This window comes from Antedon mediterranea, chromosome 6 (genome assembly GCF_964355755.1).
Source record: "Antedon mediterranea chromosome 6, ecAntMedi1.1, whole genome shotgun sequence".
Classification (NCBI taxonomy): Eukaryota; Metazoa; Echinodermata; class Crinoidea; order Comatulida; family Antedonidae; genus Antedon; species Antedon mediterranea.
Window position 1 is genome coordinate 5061903 of NC_092675.1, and position 22727 is coordinate 5084629.

Below are 22727 nucleotides of genomic sequence, written 5' to 3' on the forward strand. Positions count from 1 at the left end.
ATATTTTTATATCATCTACATTGAGTGACGGCAGCTTGTATTGTTACAACGGCTCCAGCTTACCTAGTTCAGCTCCATGACCGATTCCATTGATTATTTCGCTATCTATTCTTTTTATTACTATCTCAAAAGAGGCAGCGATGCACATGTTAGATATAGTAGGCTATTGATTTTATGAATAGCCGCTGGCGGAAAAGTCAAAAGTCAAAATACATCACTTCCTCCTTTTTTTTTATTGAACAAACACGGTATAATAATATATATGGGGTTTCTGTATATGTATAGCCGTAACTATATAGTCGTCATTCACAATGTAGGCTATATTTCATTATGATAATTAAGGCTCTTGTTTGATTTAATCGGTAACACTATTTACCTATCTTATTTGTATTTATTTATTTACAGTATGCCTACACTAACCAACATTATTTACATAAATTGCTTAACATAGATGTCTAAAACTGGGACCCTGTTAGGCCTAGGAGGAGAACAGCAAGTTTTACTGAAGCCGTCTACGTTAAATAGGTCAATATTAAATTAACAGATATCAAGAGATGAATTAACATGAAGTAGATAAAACAACATTATAAAACATTAATACAACATAACATGAATAGGATATGTGTTGGGGGATGAGAGGAGAATTCAAGAATAATGTCCGGCGGCAAGATGGCAGCTGTTTCCGTCTTAATATTTTTTAGTGTAGTCGATAACTATACTTCCCTTGACTCTGCTCCGTTTCCTCCGGTCATCATCCGTCATTTTGGCAGTGGAATAAAAAATAGACTTCTGTCTGCCATGGTCTAAGCATACGATCACTGGATTTTCTTATTTTCTTTCAATGTTACTAATCTTTTACACGATCACAGAATGTTTTTAGTGTCTCCAGGAAAAATGACAAAGTCTTGTAAAATTAGGTCTTTATGAAAGTAGTAAAATATAAACATTAAACCAAGGAAGATAGACATCGCAGACACTGAAAAAAGTCAGTTTCTTCACACGGGCTTAAAATGTTATGATGTCACTATCGATAGATTGTCAGACGGGCATTGTCTTCTGGATGAGAAAAAAAAACAACGGACCATCATTAATGTTATTTCAAAACAAAATGGAAAATAAAGTGAATATTGGAGAAACTCTTGGAGAAACTGTTAAGACAAGACAATCCCTATCAGTTTTTATACTTTAGAAGCTATAGACCATCTAACATGTATGACCGTCTCATATATAGGAGAAAACTATATAAGTAAAAGTGGGCCTCATTATAATTATATCAACATTTAAACCACGTATTTATAGTACCAGGTTTAATTATTTGTATTATATTTTACTAATATCAACCGTAATTTGTACGGTAGTTTCCTGGTAAGGTAATTTGTATTTAATGTTTTGGATGTGTCATCATTGATTTGGTCAACAAGTGTTTTAAGTTTGTTCTTTGTAGTCTTGTTTTTTCGAGATATTTGGAACGTGGTCATTGTCTAAAAGTGTTGTTATTCATAATTCATCGAAACAGAGTCTACTATGTTTTCAGTTATCCAAATTTCCTCTTAAATCTTGTAAATTTACTGTATGTTAATTAGATAACTAGATGAGATGTTGACAGCCGCAGGGTATGTGAGTCGAATAAAAAAGGTAAAGAAGTAATGACCAATAAACACATCGTTTTGTCCATTCGAGTTTGCGCAGGTAATACGTCACCCGTCAGTGGTCGATATACTGTAATTGCTGAGTGGCAAAACCAAGTAGTGATGATCCGATAATTTCTGAATTTTAAAATCTAGTTAGTTAAATTGACAGATGGTGTACTAGTAACTAATAGTATCAATATACGAAGAATTCGTTTCCGTTTTAATTAAGATTCAACCTCAAGTAGTAATGATGGATAATTGTAACTGTCAAACAGACAAGCAATCACATCAGAGATATCACCCTCATCTGAGCGAGCTCTAGGTCTGAGACTTTGGACCCACCCCGCATATCAACACCATGCAATTGATAATATTACATCGCGATTTGTAAAATAGATAAGTTATTAAGTCCAATCAATAAAAAAAAGGAAGAAATACATTTCTAATATTATAGTATACAGTGTGGACAAATGTTAATTTGCAACAATAAAAAAATGGAACTTCTTGTAAGTGCATATTCTCTCGATATTTGCTTTAGGCCTATGTAAGTTATTTATCGGCCTAGATTCAAATTAACGGGTGAATCCTGTCATCTTTGCTTCAGTTCTGCATCAGTATTTTATTTTTATTATAGACCTAAATATTGTTATTTAATAATTATATTATTATATAATTATATAAATTCATATTATATGACAATTTACATGGTGTTTATTATGCTTATTTTGATTTCAATATTTATAATTATTCATATACAGTAAAACCAAATATTTTCGTTATATAATAATTATTTAATATATTTAATACATTCTACACTGACTTTACCGCCAAAAGAATATTAAATAAAATGTTAATTTGCATTTGGAAAGTTTCACGAATGATTGACACTAGTAGAACTATATCTTGTAGGTTTGTTTTCAAAGTTAGGATAGTTTTGCTCGATCTTTTCCTCTCCACGCGAAGGCCGTATACCTTTCCGCTATTTTTACACGTTTGGTCACGTTTTTATGTTAGTCATAAATTGAAACTTTTCTGGGAGATCACATTAAAAATTAAAAAATAAATCAACTGGGCCATCATATGGAATGGACAACATAACACATGGCTTCATACTGACACATCGGGCGTATAATGTCCACCCTTATGAATAACTGCCAAAAAGTGAAACTTCATTACACGATATGTTCAAATAATGTTTGTTCTAAGGTAATTTCGTAATATCGGCTTAAAGAAGTAAATATGATATTCATACGTTTATCTCCATGACGTATGATGTCATTTAAATTCAGGTTTATTTTTATTTGGTAATCAGAGATAATGAATGAGGAAATATTATATAGCTTAAATGACAGGTTTGACTTGATGGGATTAAAAGTCTAATTATTCAAATAGTTAACTTGATAGTACAAGTGTTCTCATTTTCAATATGTGATGGGTAAGGTTTCATTAATATGATGTAAACACTTGTTATGTAGGACCAATATGAACAAAACACAACAAATCGTGATATTATGATATGTTTATGTGAAGTGATGATATTCAATTATGAAATCGTACTTTTCAAGGAGTCTTGTTACATTCCGAATTACCGGACCGTAAAACGTGTTTACAGAATATCATCTTGGTTGTAAAATGCATTAATTTCAGATTCGACTTTAAATGTGAAATTGTTTAATCGCAAAATGAGCAATTACTGAGCTAAATGTTTCACCAAGACAAGCGTGAAACACTGAACATTGACTTGTACCGTAAATTAGGTAAATTAATCCTACCAAAGCAATTACAAGTTGAGCCCTCCAGAGACAAGAGACGTAAAGCGAAAAGTAAATCGAGAACATCGACTACATAGTTATCACGGTACACCTCAGAGAGGCAAAGATACAACTAGACAACCAATGCGCATGTTCACATCGATTCGAATGTTGACATTACGCATATGAGTAGTTAAACGTTGCTTCTAGTGTTCATGAATTTAGAGTGGAAACTTCATGGCACAAATACCCCGATGATTAGTATCCCTCATATGGGAATTCCTAGTGCTACAGATTAATTTAGTCGATTTTCATGTTTGATGCTAACACATAATACCCAATTAAGTCGGCAACGAAGACCTGCTTAAAGTCTTAATCTAGTAATGATCTATTGTGTATAGAAAGACCTTTGGAGTAATCCATTTTTAATGTAAAGAGGATCTCATATTTTAGCTTTGTAACTGCTACTACTAATCGTAACGATGGATATACATATTCCTGAAACGACTTGATTAATAACTTAATAACGTTTATTCATTATCTCTGGAGTCTGGATGCCACTAACCACACTTAGTCCGGGTATCTTACCGATAGGCTCATGCACAATTACCCACTGATTTCGATACGTTAAAAATGCTATCAAAACAGTATAGGCCTAATAATATATTATTAGAGCGTTAAACTACTGGTAATTAGTCACAATAGGCATGTGTATTTATTTATAATAGGTGGGTTTATGAAGATTCACATTACTCCGCCTGACTACACAGACATATTAACTTACTCCGGGTATTCTGTTTGTATTTGTTGATATTTAATCAATTGGCTACAATTGAACTTGTTGATATACATACTATATACTAGGCCTATAGGCCTATATATTTATAAAGCGCTTTTCTATTTAAAAAAAAGACCAAAGCGCTGTACATTAATTAGAGCAGTAGACCTATACAAAGACAAATAGAACATCTAAATTATCCTGAGGGAAAATAAAACTTTATAACAATTTAGGTAAATTATTCCATAACTTATCTTACTAAACATCAGGCCACTAAATCGCAAAATAATTAATGATTAATTTTGGTAACATTTTAATTCAGGCCTATCTCAGAATTTAAGTCGTCATTACACCTATATTCGGATTCATTTCTTCTTCTACATCATAATGACATCCTTAATAATATGTGGTACTAAAACACAGAGAATGCTTGCTTATACAATCGTTACGGTTATATGTATGACGTTTATGTTAATACTGAACTTAGTTATCCGATACGACTTTTGTTTAGAAATTGGTCCATAAACTAATTCCGTGTTTAGTGTATGTTCCGTATCCCGTAATATTTACATTACTTATGTTACCCGCTTTATTAATCGCTTAATTAAACTTGTTAATTAATATGTATAAAAACGATCAAAATATCAGTATTTGTGACTATACGTGTGTCCACCACGTGTGGGCTTTGATAAGGACATATTAAGCAATTATGTAAACGCATCAACACTTTTGTGAAGGCGAAATAATGTGATGGTGCAGGAAATGTCCAAATCGGTGTACCTGCTTAACTTACCGTTATAACTTGTCCATTGTTTGTCTAAGGAATTTCACATGTCCTAGTCTCCCATTGTAACCATACCGGTAAGACAATGGCCAAGTATGCACTCGTTGTTCTTTAACGTTTAAGAACTTGTAGTTGAAATTTTAAAGCATGCAAACCAGGATGCATATAGTTAAACGAGAACAAAAACAGAGCTTTAAAACACAACAAACCAAAACAGTTAACACTGATTCTAGACTGGGTTTCTCTCCTTGCAGTCGTCTATGACGGACGCCAGACGTTGTGAGTGCATATGCTGTTGACCCATGGCTGCTGCGTAGTAATATTATTTTGTGGAAGCATTTCATGTTTTATTGTGAGAAATGTAAACAAAAGAAACCAACAACAACAATTATAAGTAATTTGCCCAACAATATTTATTTACAAACTTTTCCCAATTTTGACCAATAACATTTTTTTAAGAGAACAAATTAAGCAAAACTTGTATATTTATACGCGTATATTATACAATAACAGTACTTTGAACACGTGCAGAATTATGAATGGTCAATCGGCTTGAGGTATTAATATAAAATGTAGTGCTTCGCGTAACATTGCGCGAAATTACAACATACGTAGAATAATGTCTTTAATTCATCAACATTGCTTAAAATAGTTGATTTTTTAAAATAAAAGAGAAATAATGCCAAGACATTTGTTAAACCCCACACTTTTATCCCTGGTGGGCAAAATAAAAAACGCCATTGCATTGCTTCAAAATTGGTCAAGCACGTATCGTTGCGCAGTGCGTAATCTACGCGCATTTAGCGTTTTACGCCTTTTTCTGAATTTTTCAATATAATAATATAGATATATAAAATATAACATAATACAATAGACAAATACCCTGAATAATAATAATATTATTATTAATAATAATAATTTGTAAGATCTGTCAATAAAATATATTTGTCCAGCAATTATTTTTGCCTATTGACTGTTACTTAAGTTCTATCGATCAGTATTTGTAATATGGACAACATGACTGACATTTACTGTCACATAGAAACAATTTCTTTCTATAATCATTGACATTTTTACAATCACACATTATAATATGCAGATTCAACAGGTCAAACAATTTTGTTCATAGGCTTCCAAAAATGTTCCCTAGCTTAACACCATACTGTTGTTACAGAAATAGTTGGCAAGAATGTATTATGAGTATTCAGAAAATACCACAAAAATAAGATAATAAGAGTTTAAAAAGTTGACAAAAACGAGACTAAATCCTAATTTCTATGTCTGAGAAAGAACTCTTGCTTATAAGGAATATGCCACAAGATTGAATACATTGTTTGCAATGAAAAGTGCGTAAAATACAAGACTTGTGTAATTCGTTGGTACGGTAAATCTACCAACCTATAAACATAGCTTATATATAATTATAAGAATTGTAAATTACTTGTTGATATATAAATCACAAAATTGTATAGTTTATTTCTGTTAGCATCAAGGCCTTGGTTGAATCTAATACAAAGAGCGCATTAATATAATAGCAACTTTATTAAAAGGACGAGCGGAATAACAAGCTGGGTTGGCAGGCAGGGGAGCGTTTCGGAGCGGTACATTACAACAGGGAGTTGTATTTAACAACTCCCTGATTACAACCATGGCAACATCTAATTAACATCATCAATTATTGAAATATTGTGCAAATGTATGTTTTATCTTGTATAAATTGATCCCCGCCACAATATATTCAAAACAGAAACGAAAAAATGGAAAGTTTCAATAATGAAAGGCTATTTTCCACTAGGCGAGCGAATTTATTCGCGCAATTGAAAACGCGTGCGCATGTGTATTAATATTTTCGCCTACTTTTGTGAAGTAAACATTGTGCAACCAATCAAAACTAATGTTTTTCCGATTCGCGCGAATATATTCACCTAGTGGAAAACAGGCTTAAAACATCATTTGCACTAACAAAACGAAATAAAACTAATTTCTTACAAAACCTTGAATTTTCGTTATACACTACTTTGAGTGGAAGTTCATTTATTTTTAAAGTCATCCCTATTCTGTTGACTCTGCGTTATTATATACATCGATAACAAATTATTCAAGAATGCAGGTTTGAAAATTGCATCATTTCGTATTGTTTAACGGTACTCTGAGAATCATAAAAGTCATATGTGCAGACGTCATACGATGCAGACATCATAAGTTACTCTGGAAATCAAAGCCTCCATTTTAATATTAAAGTTTTTTTTTTCTTTTGAAAATATGAAGAAACTCATGCCGGTCCGTTTAGTCCGGCATATTGACACGCTGATAAAGAAGAGTTCTGTCTGCCTACTGGATAGTTAAAGCTACCCATTGATGTGGAATGTTGCTTCGCTTTCAATCTTAAAGAAGCAATGCTGCTCGAACATGGTTCTCTATATACATATGGCTGAGCTGCTGGCGAAGCATACGGACAGGCGGCACTTGCACTGTTATTCAAATTGTTCAAACTGCTGCCCGCCACGCCGTTCACAGACGAAAACGTTGTGCTCATCGTTGTCTGCGGGGTGAAGCACATTGGTTGGCTCGAGACAGTTAACGGATTGACGGAATTTAACGACCATGGGAATCCTTTTGATCCTAGTGGATTGCTACTTTTGGTCCAGCTGTTGTATGGATAGCTAGGATAAAGCCCGCCATCATCGAATGGTTGTACTAAACCTCCTGGAAATTGGGATCCGAATCCTGCTTGTTTTAATTCGTTTAATTGATTTCGTTCCCTTTTCCTCCACTTTGCCCTTCTGTTTTTGAACCATACCTGTAAAAAGATACAAAATGACAGTCAGACATTAAATCAGACGCATTATACATCAAACAATGAATAAGGCTTTTCAATACTATTTATAGGTTGAAATATGTTATACCTCTACAGACAATCGTATTGTTTACTACGTATTTTGGTTTCTTTATCATGATTTATGCAGTCACTACCATTGATAGGAGTGCGTAACTGAGCCAAGATACCCCGCATCTAATCAGCATATATATTTTTAATAATACCGGTTTATTACACGATTCTTACTTCTTGATTATTAATTTAAACTTAATAATTATCATGTTATTATTATTACTAGTATTGCTATTATTTTATTACTAATGCCAAACAATAATCGAAAGAATAGTAAACTATTATTCTAATCTTGTAATAATGACTATCGTTATTCCAATGTCGATGTACCGATGACATACGGTGTATTCAAAATTGTTGAATATTCTAGCTCTTAATTTAATGAGCTTATTGTAACATCCATATTTCACCTAAGGCTTATTAGTATAAAAATTAAACAAATAGTGGAAATTACTTGATACGCATGTAGTATTCCTTTCTTAAGAAAGAGCCAATTATCTACTACAATAATTTTACTAACAATAGTCCTCCGGGAACAACAGAATTCGTTCATAAATAAGGTAGACAGAGAAACATCAATATGCAAAGGTAATGTAAATTACATTTAATCTTAATTATTGTTGTGATGTATCATAACTTTCGTTTAAATTTAAATTATGTATTATAAAGAGCTGTCACTGCGCACTTTAAAACATTATAACTATTTATAACTATTTACTAGATTGTCCTATACTAATGAAATATGAACAATTCATTTTTTGAATAGATACGAGTTTTATACTGCTATATTGTATTTAGTTTGATTGTCCGATTTCAAAGAGCCAAATTTTGCTATTACTGAACTTAGGTAACAGAAGAAGAAACATAGAAATGATGACGACCCGCAATGCCGTATCGTAAAGACGATATAAACGCAATTGCGTTGAAATACCGTATCTAATGATGACGATATAGTTAATTACGTAAATTAAACTTAAACCAATGGCAGGTCCAATTAAAAAAAATCGTTAATGCTATAATTAAGAAGTAATATTTATAGCAACAATAAAATAACTCAAATGGAAAAATCACAGTGTAGGCCTATCTGTATGAAGGGAGAAAGGCCAGTGTAAACATCAGAGCAAAAAAAAAGGTTGCTTGGAAAATTGGGTCAAAATTAAGGATGTAATTAATCTAGCCCGTTGGCAGATACACATAATTTGACGACAATTTTACAATTAAAGAATTCGTCAGCCTTTGTCCATCACCAGTTTTACAACTGCAGATGGGACGGTTTTTAAAAGGTACGTGTGGACGGATTCAATGGAAGTGGTGTGTTATCCTTCACTTTGTGTGTTGTTCCCACACATAGATCCTCTACAAATTGGGTACTGTGAATGATATCTTAATTGACGGCAATTTAGCACAGTTAGTTATCAGACGATGATTGAAATAAGGTTACAGGTTTTCAAGAGTGTAATAACAATTATCTTTTAAATAGGCCTAATAGAACATAGGGAACATTTTCCATGTTCACACTACAACAGTATAGGTATAGCCTACGTTTTTATATAGAATTCAACATTATTGAATAATTAGTTTATCTCAATTACCAAGAGCCGCCTTTAAACAAAAAGAAAACAAATATAAAGCCGCCTTTAATTTCTTGCTCTTATTGTAATATTAAGAATAATTATATTCGTTCTTATAACCGCTTATTGCACAATGCTTCTAAACGCTTCATATTATATTATATTTAGATGAATATTTTAGTTTGTTAAGTTTGTTAAAGCTTGTACGGTACCGTGTTTCAATATAAAATATAACATATAATACGAATAACACTGTTTATATGGCAGTGTGTTCACTGGATTGTGTAGAGATGCACGTTACAATGTATTAAGTTAGATCATGGTTAGATTAAGTCTTTAGTCATGTGTTTAACCAAACGGTAGGCTATATGAATGTGTTTTAAGCCACTTGAATTACTGACATTGTAGGGAAAGTCAGCTTTGATAACAGTGATCGAAACTTAAACCAATAACTTATGGTTTTTTGTTATATCTTGAAAAACTAGTCAAAGTTGACCTAATTTGTGTAAAACACGAAGCTAAACAATACCTGTAAAGTATACCAAATGTTCTTAACAGATTGTGTCGAGTTATGATTAAATTAGTGGACGACAAATTGCCCCGAGTAATATTATTATCTCGAAGACCCGACATGGAAAGCGAAAATTTCGAAATATCAAATAAAAATGATTCAGAAGAATTCCCGGTTGAAACGGTGTAACTAGATTGAACATGTTAAAATAACAACAACAATGATAATATATTTATAATGTCTATGGTATCATTTTTATAGAGTAATTTATCCGTAGTATTTATCTGTCACCCACTGTATATTATATCCTATTCTCCGTAATCCAGAAATGCTAGAAGCAACCAACTTATGGAATGACTTATCAGCTGTTGGCACATAGATATCGTATTAGAAATTATACGAATTCGCTTAATTGTTGTTTTCAAATGTATTTATTTGTAATGTCAGTAACTAATGTTATCACTTTGTATGTATTTTTTAATGATTTTCTAAATAAAATCGATAATCAAACAGAACAAGAAAAATAAAATTAAAATATTAATAAGTACTGTATACAGTATTAATTAACGGCCGCTTTAGAAAGATATTCATACCATTAGGTCTAGTGATTATTTGGATTGTTATTCATGTTTACTCGGACAAGAAATGGATTTGAGACAGACCAACGATTTAATTTTATTACTGTCTGTAGTCTTAATAGTAATTTTGATCGCGATAACGATGTGGGTAGAGTACTTATAATCATAGATCACAGAAATATAGTGTGAAGTAAATAAAATACAATTTACCCTTGATTCTATTTACGATGGCGGACACAAACCAACAAGGTGTGACAAAACAGGAGCGTTTAAGGCTGTCTAAAGGGATAGGCCTATCGAAACGGCTCACCTGAACCATGCAGGTACATCCGCAATAGTGCATCCCAAGAATAGATATGGCAAAGTATCATATACTAATATATATACCAACATAATTTATCACTATATTTGACAGCCTATACGCTTCTTCTATTCAATTTAATTAAACTTTATTTAATCACGAAGGCCTATCAACAAATAAACATAACGCCTATAAAAAATAATAATTGTTTAGTGTCATGAGTGATATCAATAAGGGTAATGTATTTAGTGACTAGCCAGGTTGAATTAAATAATCAGTTTGTTCCTAATTACATCTTTAAATGAATTTGAACCAAAGAACCATTATGTCATATTTGTTAAACCCCCATGGTTAAATACAGTATTCAACAACTCTGCTAAAGATAGTAGACTTTCGTTGATTCAAGTAAGCTGCCTGTACACAATGTACATGTATATCTTTTTCATTCAGATTAGCAAAAAGGTATTAAAACGATTCACCATTCTTTCATTCTTTCAAAGTCACCTTTTATTCAGTTTTTCTATTCACCTAAAAGAATTCGTTTCAAAGGAGTTTAAGCAACAATAGTCAGCTTAAAACTTGCTGTTTAAAGTCATAATTAAACAGCAAATTTTACGAAAATTCCCTACTGATCTATATTATTCTAAATCTGATTAAAATATAAAAAAACTGTTTGATTAGAAAGGGTACCGGTTATTATTGTAAGGAATATGATAAATTGTGTATTCATAATTCATAACGATGTCAACAAAAACATAAATAATCATGACTAATGAATTTGGTTTGTTATGGCCTCGGCTTTTATGTTTTATTGTTCTGAACTTGAATAGAAACCACGGAATAAAACGTATTGGGAAAAAACCTTGGGCACGATGTGGGATGAAAAGGTGTGTTGAGGATACGTAGGTCAAATGAAGAAGGTCAACGAAGATGAATACAACAAATTGTTATCCGGTGTAAATTAGATAGTAGACGTGTTAACATAACTATATACACACATAATAGAGATTCCAAGGACACCAAATATTATTAAGAACATTATGCTTATATTTCTTTCCCAGCAAGAGTTTCTTTCATCCCGTCAACATGCAATGTAGATCTAGGCCTACTGTAAATGATTTGATGGTGCCACTGTTTTAATCAAAATAGCAAAATAAAGAATGGATGGAGGTGGCTTATTTCTTTATACCGTTATACAAAAATAACCCAACATTGAAGTTTGATATGTAAACCATCAGGTCGAGAAATAATAGTTTGGAGACATGGCCTATTAGAATCGTCAAATATACATTATGCTTACACTTTTAGCAGGCTAATATACTTTCAATCATTGGGGGAAACTATTTTCCTTCATGTTACAGTGTAATAAAATATTGTTAGGAGGCCATGTTGTGTCTAGTGTGGCTATGTCATTAGGCCTATGTGTTTACAATGTTGTACGACACAATGCAGACCTCATGGGATTTACTTACACTTAATGAATGTAACGGTAGCACGATTTGATTTTTGACCACGTGTTTCTCGAATCAATTTCGATTGCCAATAAACCAAAACTTCCTTGCCAATTCCCTTAAGACCATGTCCGCCATCGTATTAATCTATGTTCTTCGACTTAAGCATTTTCTAATCTTTATTCACTTATTAACACAATATAATAACACAAAAATAGAAATAACATTAAGTTCTGATGATCTACCGCATTGATATTGATATATGATTATACATTGATTAAAACAGAATTAATAATAGTCTTTTCTTTTCTTGTCAACCTAAAATGAATAATACAATTTAGATAAGTATAGGAGTGGCGGTATGTTTGGTTACACACGTTACAAGTTCAGTGTCGTTCTTATAATATAAACACAATGTAATTGTAGGCTACCGTATGAAATAGTTGTTTGTATTGACTAGCAATTCATAATGTTGTTGCGTAATTAGGCTAATCTAATGCATCAAAATCTGTTTATACGCCAAATAGGCCTAATTGAAATCAAATATATAATAAGTTATCATATTATTGGTCTATAAAAGATTTATAAAGGCGGAAATCATTTGAACAATATGTTAAGCTTAAACAGCCAATGGACATAATCTTTATAATCAATACTATCAACGTCGGCTTAGCACTGCATTAATGTGGTATATCTGACTAATACATATCAATATTAATGTGTAGTTACAGTTTTAATGTTTTTATAGACGAATTGGTCGTGTAATAGGGTGTGTATGGACAATGATTTCCTTCAGATACCATTATTCAACATTGAACCGATTGTGTCGCTGTGGTTTGTAGGGAAGTCCCTGGCTCTTGGGAAAAAAAGCAAATAAAACTTGTCCTTAGGAATATCATGGCTGGTTTCCTGCCTCCAGCTATCGCATATAGCCTATGCTCCAGGTGGTAAACCCATAACCTTTGAGCTTGCTTGAAGCTGATAAAATAAACTCTTTAATATGAAAAATATAATTTCATTACATCTATATAAATGTATTTCATATTAACATTACATCTTATTTATGTACGTTTTCCTAGAGAAAAGTGAACTTCCCTTGCTGTACTGTAGACCTATGTATTTCATGAGGATTAATATTAATAAAGTGTATATCCCAAAAAAATCCTGTATTATATTATAGCTTTGTTAAAACACATATCAAAGATCAATAATGCATAGATATGGAACGCCGAGGCGGAAATAATTGTTGCTCCATGCTGGCTATATCGGGAATGGTTTTTCCATTGATCCATTGATCTTTTAAAAAAAAAGATGTATAGTACAAAACAAATTAGCCTTATAAACAAACTTCACCTTAAGAATGTCCCGGGGGTTACTGTACTTCATCGAACTGTCAACAGTTAGTACTAAGCAAGCGTAAAGTCACTCGCTTATAAGTACCCCTTAGGCTATTCACCCAAACGCCGCAGTATTTTAATCGCTTCGAAATATTAATGATAATAATGAAGAAAATGATAACAATTTGATTGTTGTAGTGCATGGTTGTAATCTTAATTAACATGGTAATTATTGTAGCTTTATATATTATTAATTATTATATCATTAATCACAAGTTTAAAAATGTATAGGATCTGGGACCATATTTATCTATTTATGTGCTTAACTTGGTTTTAATTAAGTAAATATTTTTTATGAAGTCAGTTTTCGAATTATTACTAATTATTTTCTTAAATATTATATGAGAAATTCCATAAAAAAGATTGAAAAATAAAACCACAGTTTTTCACTTTTAACTATTTAAGATGATCACAATATAGTGTAGGCCTAATTGATAATGATTTAATGAGTACATTCCTTCTATAATGAATAAGTTAAACCTATCCAACATTTAACTGATGAATTACAGCATAGTGAAAGATTCAAGAGCTTAATATCATAATAATTTCCATTCTTATTTAAATCGTATTAAGGTATAGGGCCAATTAGAGGAAAATTGAATTCATCAGCGCTTGATATTGTTAAAACATTTTTAAAAAATGACATTTCTCAGAGTATATGTTTACCAGAATCCTTTGGGACAATTTAAAACATTCATTCAGGCCATGGTGGTCCTAAGAGAGAGTTGCAATAACCTTAACAATTACAACAAACTTAAAGATTATTGTATTTATTATCTCTAAATTAAATATTTGAAATAATGTCAGCAATCACGCCGGTAGTATCAGTTCAATACCAGTACCGTGTCTACTAAAACCAAATTTGATCGTATAGGCCTACATTCTTCTTATATATCGTATCATTATTAAATGGTACCGATATACAAAATTGAACTGAAATTTAAACTTTATTTCGACCTTACACATAAAAATAAAATTAACCAATGATTTAAAAAAAACGCCCTCTGGTCGATTTGTAAATGCGACCTCTCACTACCGACCTCTCGTTAGCCGTGGCTTTGCTTACCGTACTTTAAACACGCGGTTTTTATGCACCAAATTATGAATATAATCGTTCAGTAAGTAGTTAAGACGCGTTGCTAATTGTTTTATTCTTTAATTTGTGTCTTGTCATCAAGATGATTAATTGATTATAACGTAGAAGCAAAACACGATAATTAGCATTCTCATTACAATTTTCATAATTCCCCCGATAACATACAAAAAAAAATTAGATAAATTCTGATAACGCTCTATAAGGACTGATAATGATAAAAAAAATAATAATTAATAGCAGTAATAAGGATACAATTACATTATAACAGGGCAAATAGGCCTATCCTGTTATTATTTTAATAAAAAAGTTTTTAAATCAAATAAATCTATAGGAACCACCACTAATACGTATGCGGAATTACCATCTTGCGTGTAAAACTAGATACCAAACGAGACTTTCCGAATCCAACAAACTACATACATAGGCCTAAATACGTCACACACCGCACTTAAATTGCGATTTTTTAATCATAATTTATAATAACCACCGAACTGATTTTTAAATATTGTTATTAATGTTTACACTGTATTCTATATTCGCTGTTTATTAAAAAGAAACGATGATATTAATGTAAAATTTGAGTATGAATCAATTTTAAAATGACAATTACAATTGCATATGTCATCACGATTACTTCATTATTTACTCATTACTAGTTCAGTCTTTTTTAAAGACAATGAAGATGACATTTAATTTGAATCTTGCCACCCTCACAAGTTTCAATGTTTACAGAAACACGACCAAAAGTGAAGGATATAGCATAGGCCTAAATGGGTATATTGTTAATTAATTCACGTGGATGTATATTAATCACATTTGATTTACACTTGTATTAATAAGTTTAAATAAAGATTAAAAGAATTAAAAAAAATCATAGGCTAGAGTGTCGATGTAAAGAGATTTTGTAAACTTAGTTGAATAACACGGTTGGCTATGATACATGGTATAGAATAAAGGCCTATAATACTTCAGCTAAACCAGAATGGACAAATTAAACAGATCTTAATATTAGTATTAACGATGTAAAGACATTATAATAAGCATACTGAAATTCACCATGATGAATACGATTTGTTAATTGGAAATAACAAGAACCACAATTAATAGTCGGGAGTAAAAAAAATTATCAATGACTGGAATAAATATGCAAATTATAATTAACATAACAAATCTAAAATCGTAAAATGGCCAGTATTGACCACTGACTCATAATGAATACAATAGAAATGATTGCCGTTGTAATAATCTACGGTATGAGCCTATTGTTATGAAACATAACAATCGATAACATAATTAAAGAAAATACCGGTAGAATTTCCGTAGACCTAGTTAAACATATCGTACCCGTACCTCATAATATGTATGTTGCTCAATAGTAATGCTGTTTGTTATGTTATGTTATAATGGTAATTATTCTAATGCATACATCCTTAAATATGAAAAACAATGTCTGATTCAGATACAAAAACACTATTCAGGAGCAAAAATTGAAACAAAATATCAGAAATAGTTTGGCATTTGAAATACATACAAATTAAGACTTTCTAAATATCAGTACAGTATACTAAAAATTGTATTTCATGAAATAATTATTTGCTATTTATATTTACCCAATGATTAAGAAAACGCAAGTATGGACTATCGTTATTACGGTTACGGGTATTTTTGACGTCACAAACAACTTAGCGCACGCGTAGAAAGTATGGATATCAAATATGTACGTAGTGTTATAAACTATGTGTGAATTTATGGTGTTTTTGTCAGAAAAATAATAACTGATCACACGGGTTTCTAGGCCCATGATACTTACCCTTACTCTTGCTTCAGTTAGATTCGTCCAGGCCGATATTTCTTCCCTTGTTGACATATCCGGATACCTATTCCTTGCAAAATTTGCCTCAAGCTCCTGAAGTTGTTGAGAGGTGAAATGTGTTCTTTGACGGCGTTGTCTTCGCCGCCCTTTCGCATCATCGCCGTTTTCTTCCGACCCGTTACCGTGATTACATTCGTTGTTAGATTCAGCGGTTGTGCTAGCTGTAAGATAAATTGATATTTCGTTTAATATGGCTAGTTAAAGAGAAAGATTGAAAGCGCATTGATATAAAAGTTACGATTGCCATCCCCACTGGAATTTTTGAACATTATGTTTTAAAAACTTGCGCCATAAATTATTTAGAAAGTGGTCATCAATTGTTATAGTTCTTATAAACGATACTAAAATAAAAGTATATATTATTATTCTATTAACTCTCAGATTATCTTTCAAGAATTGGAATATATCTTATTACTTTTGATTCGTATTATGCGACCTTAAAAAGCATTAAATATTTTAAGTACAAACGAACATACAAAATTAACGAATGTAGCATTTCTGGTTAATACACACAGTAGTAGGACCTTCAACCATCAGTAGGCCCATAATGTATTTGTAAATCAATTTCAGGCAAATATTATGTTTTCATTTTTCTTCTTGGCTAACCCAGCCCAAGCCTACACTTGGCTTTCATGAGATGAGGATAGAACGCTAGAACAATGTTATGTAGTTGAGCTAAGCTTAATTTACATTACATCACTGTTTCTTCTTTCAAATATAGAATAAAAAAAAAGAAATAAATCAATAAAATTGTATTTACATATTGTGGGCACAGGTGGAATTGAACCCATAATATACCTATATGATTATTTCAATGCAAAAATGTATGGGCCATATTACATTTAGGCGTATTAACTGTTATAATACAATAAATAATGCCAGATAAAATTGTAACTTGACAAGCCATGTCCAAGAATACTCGGATAGTAGATACTTTTTAGGCCCAGCAACTTTTTATAAAATGACCTTTATAACCCATACCAGCAGGTATGCGCATAGTTTGTCCATCAAAACTGAATCAATTAGCAAAATGAAATCGAACGAATTTAGGTAGCAAAAAGTAAACATTATCACAAAGCAAGATGCTAGATGAGTATACACGGCGATGCGGTCTGTATACGGTCCGGTGACATTAAGTCAATATAGGCCTACAACAACCAGGGTATTGTAATGAAAGCTGGGAAGCGTTCTTTATTACTATTAGCTATATTAGATCTCCAAAACATGCTTTGGACAAGGCTAGCAGGAAATTCGTATTAATTAACAACTATAATCTCGAAAGCATATCCCATTGTTAAATGTGTTATCATTTTGCCGGGATACAGTGAAACTAGAAATGAGAGTATACCCAGTACTGTGTTACCAAACAACATAGGCTACCATCACCCATTGTCCAAGTGGTCCAGATTGTAAACACCATGGGAACTGGTAGATAGTCCCAATATTACATTGTTAATGGGTGCGAGTTATGGAGGTTATTTAAATGTGTGCCAGGAAGGAGTGAGTAGAATAGTTCCTCTACGAGCTCACGACCCGGCTGTGGTCAATAGAATAAAAAGGAACTCTCAAACAATAACTATTGCAGTCGATATGCTTCTATCATATGTTATAGTTATTGAAAGTTGACCAAGGACACTTAGACACCACAAACTGTATTCAACAGGCATATGGTTTCTACAACTTTCACGAAAACTAAACCATAATATTCAATATCAATACATGCTATATAAAAACCTCAAAAAGGCATGATAAAGATAATATTACAGGAACAAACATACAGTTGTATTCACCTCAGTAGTATTATGTATTGGTATATAACTATAACAAAGCGTCATGGCACTGTATATAATATAACACTTTATTTTTCACAGTTCATAACTTGTGCATAGAATATGAATATTAAAAATCAACTAGCAAATAAATATAAAAAGTAACTGTAGTTATTATTCAGTGAGGTACCATTGTGTGTCAATTGTGTCCTTCACTGAATACGAACACCTTTGTGTATTTGGCAATTAGATAAATGTATTTATCATTCTTCTACCTTTCTAAACGTTCAATTTACCTGTCTGTGTTACACTGATCTATTTTCGAAAGATCTTTCTAAATGAATACACATGATTCAACACAATACTTTCATTTACCAAGAAAAGCCTATTAAATGTTATAGAGTAGGCCTACATGTATACCTGGTATAATGTATAAGGCCTAGCAGAGTGTGGACCGATGAATATCGTAACATTAACTGTGTAAAGGACCTGGTAAATTAGAAAATAAAATTGATCATGGAACGAGTTTCAATGGAGTAACCAGATGCAATTATCATTTTGTTATAATGTTAACAGATCATGTCAGCTAACACATTAGATATACAAACTGTCTAAGTTATTGTATAACACTAACAACTATTCTGGGCGCAGGCCTATGGATCAGGAGTAACAACTGAAGGAAAAAATCCTTCAATCTGAGTAATATTTTCTGTTAAATCAGCATGGTGATATCTTAAGTCACTAAGATTTGCATTTATGAGGGCTAGGTTGCAACCGATACTGTGTCTGTGCGTTCAACCAGAATCATTGATATAATCCTCAATTGATCTGTGCAGGTAATAGGCCTAAGCGATAATTTCTAATCCTAAATAGATCAAGTCATAATTCCAAAACATGCAAGTATAAATTGCTTTACCTAATTAACTCCTAGTTAGGTGGATCAATGAAAATCCTAGAGATCAAAAGAGATTTACTATGTCTTACAAACAATGATAACACATCTTACGTGATGATAGAGGGGTTGTCGTCCCTAAGTTGGTCGTCTGTGGCTCAGGGCTTGCTTGGCACTGGGCTGGGGGTTGACTGTGAAGTGTTGTCATATCGGCAAGTCTGGAATGATTTCTGGATCCTTCTGAATTCACTAGTTCCTCAAGAATCGGTAGCGAATCGTTCAAACCGTCCATACTCGTAATAATCAATGTATCAAAGAGTTCGGTACCTGGTCGTCGATCGAACCAGGTTCAAAATATAAAGTGCAGAAGTTTATCTAATCTGAATTCAAAAGATCAGCAGATAAATATTGTGGAATTATTTGAAGACCACACCACAAAGAACAGATCACACTAACTCCTCCAGAAATTGAGAGACTATGGAATGATTCAATAAAAAATCGCTTGGGTTAATAATAGTCAGTGGCAGACTGTGCTCTTTCATAAAGCGCACAAACCTATGTTGGTATGCGCATAAAACTTCTATGTGAAATAGACGACATCTCTCAAGTATTACAGTATAGCTAAAATGGGCGGGACTATGAGCTTACTCAACCGAGTACATAGTTGAACAATTGGATATAGTGAAATGAAACCAACCAATAAGCATAATCGGTTGCGCAGGCATGGTGTTTTGATTGGCAGTTTTCGTCAACCACTTTTAGTTACACAGGTTTGTATAGGAATAGCGGTACATCATTTACATACCAACAAGTTAAGTAAGGATTTACACATTCTATCATTAAAAAAATTGTTTTGTTTACTTCAATAAACACATCAATTAAAATTACTTATCTCTCAGAAAGTTATAACTAAATATACCTCATACTAAATACTTTCAACAATTTATTATTAAATTACGTTTTACTGTAGGCCTAGTCTTGAACATTCCAAAGTCTTGAACATTGACACATCGATTAAAATTACTTATCTCTCAGAAAGTTATAACTAAATATACCTCATACTAAATACTTTCAACAATTTATTTTTTAAATACGTTTTTCTGTAGGCCTAGTCTTGAAAATTGCAAAGTCTTGAACATTCTAAAGATTATAGCGTAATGAAACAAATTTTCCATTAGGCCAAAAGAAATACAATATTGTGGCTAATCAACGGTGAACAAAAAAGTCAAAACACATTCAGAGAAAAGTAACGTTTGGATTGATTTTTTTAGTTCTAAAACTAAAACTACCGTATAGCAGATTATAGATTATTATGCAGAAAATGTTGGTATAACTTTAGGTTCGCTGTATACAGTTTCTACTCCGTACGTTGTATCTACAGTACAATTAAATCCTAATGCAGTGATTTAAATTTCAAAAAAATTATATTACCAACTGAAATGACAATGACAGGCTTCTAATAAAATATAAATCACATTATTTAAAACACAATTTAATAATTTATAAAATAAATAAATAATCTAATTATTTATTTATAAAATAAATAAATATGTTATTGTTACTTAATACTGATTTATAGATTATCTGAAATGACATTTGATATATTTTTATTTTGAAGGGTTGAAATGTGTTACAGAAAAAACAGACGAAAGTAATAGAATAATTATCATGTGAACATTAATGAATCTTTTCCATAGAGACAACAAAAAACAAAACAATTACCCAAATTACACCTGTTTAAATTTGAAACATATCAAAATTCTAGTTTAGAAATTCATGACAATAAATTATACACACACCGGTAGCAAAATGCACTCTGGCCGTCAGACACCACGGTATCACGCTTACATTACAGACGATATAATTGATTATATACACTCATCCTACAAAGTAGCTATTTGGCAACAGAATCCCCTGATCAATAGCCCTTAAACAATGATTACCGGATTATTTGAAGGGGATATAATACAGTGCTATCAAATACGTTATTAATTGACTGAGTTAAATTAGATTATCAAAACATAAAAAAAGAGAAAATATAATTTCTTTTAGTAATAATTGTGTTAATTAATGTTTCGAAAAATATAACAAAATAAACAAAACGCTTGTTAGCCTAGTCCTAGGCCTAGCTTGTAAGATTGAAAATATCTTTGTTTACCTGCATGAAACATCGTTATCCGCCGTCTAGTCTACTCTAAACTCGGCCTTCCTTATGCTAATCCAATGCAATCTACGATATGCTCAGCACAAGTCTGTGTTTAGTTCTGATTTAATTCATATTTATTCTGGATCTTGTAAGTCTATACCGGGAGTATAAAGCTAACTTAGACTAATCTCAAATGAATCCATCGATTTGGTTAATTGTTACAATAGAAAGCAATAGGAAAAATACACTTGATTTACCAACAAAGTAAAGATATACACATGTCCTTTGTTTTTTCTATCTTTTTTTTAGTCAATTTTAAAATCTAAATATCTTTATTTTGGATTCATTTATTCAATATTATACATTTTTAAACATGCGCAAACTATAAAAATATATTTAAAATACATCGGCTTAGGTTTTTAAAAGAAATAATAATAAAAATAGAAAACAAATGTGTAAAAAAACATTATTTTACCAAATGAAGGTATCTTATCTACAACAATTAATAATCAATAATGATAATACTTTTATTAAGGCTTTTGTTTGTAGGCCTACAATGAATGGTATCAAAATACTTTTTTGTTTGTTTTAAAGAATATTAAAACAATAAACAGTAAAAAATACAAAACTCAACGATTGTTTTAAAATTAAAATTCTCGATATACAGTGGAACGGACGGAAAGAACACAATTATTTTTACCAAAGTTTTTGACACAATCCTTCCGCTAACATGTTTTAAATTACCAAGTGCTTTCTCTCTCACGATAAAACATTACAGGTATGACACTAGCTCCTAATAGTATCAATTGATTTATTTCTATACGGTAGGTGGGCAAGTTGCTTGCTGGGATAAGAGGGAAACTAAAACTTTCCTTCCGAATTGATCTTGAAAAAGTTTACCGTGAGTAGGCATACTCTTTCATTTCATTCATTAATTTATTCAAACTCTGCAAATTATTAATTATAAATAAGTTTAGAATTAAAGAATCCCTCTGTAATGTCAGATAAAGAAATATGTTGAGTGTTGAACAATTTTTTTATTTGATCTTCTCCTTTTGTCATGAGCAGAATGTTACTGTTTATATGGGAATAATGAAAAACAAAATGGTGGAAAGATATGTATTTTTACACAAAAATGAATATGCCAAAGTAAATATATTTCAAACAAACAAAATCGATAAATAATAGTTCTACCTCCTAAGTAAAACAACTGGGATCATTTTATATAGTGGCACATTGCATGTAAATTATTTAACTAATCTTTTCTTCTCCCTAAAAATAACAGGGCAAACCTATTTTTGTGAACAT

At 31.7% G+C, this 22727-nt stretch overlaps 1 protein-coding gene across 1 annotated transcript; it reads right to left on the bottom strand.

The window, feature by feature from the left end:
- Window positions 1–5339: 5339 nt before the first annotated feature.
- LOC140051401 (pituitary homeobox 3-like) lies at window positions 5340–19869 on the bottom strand. The gene is made up of 3 exons (XM_072096608.1): window positions 19388–19869; window positions 16550–16773; window positions 5340–7744 (listed from the first exon to the last, which is right to left on the bottom strand). The coding sequence occupies exons 1-3, from the start codon at window positions 19563–19565 to the stop codon at window positions 7217–7219; spliced, it is 930 nt and encodes a 309-aa protein (XP_071952709.1). The 5' UTR covers window positions 19566–19869; the 3' UTR covers window positions 5340–7216.
- Window positions 19870–22727: the final 2858 nt, after the last annotated feature.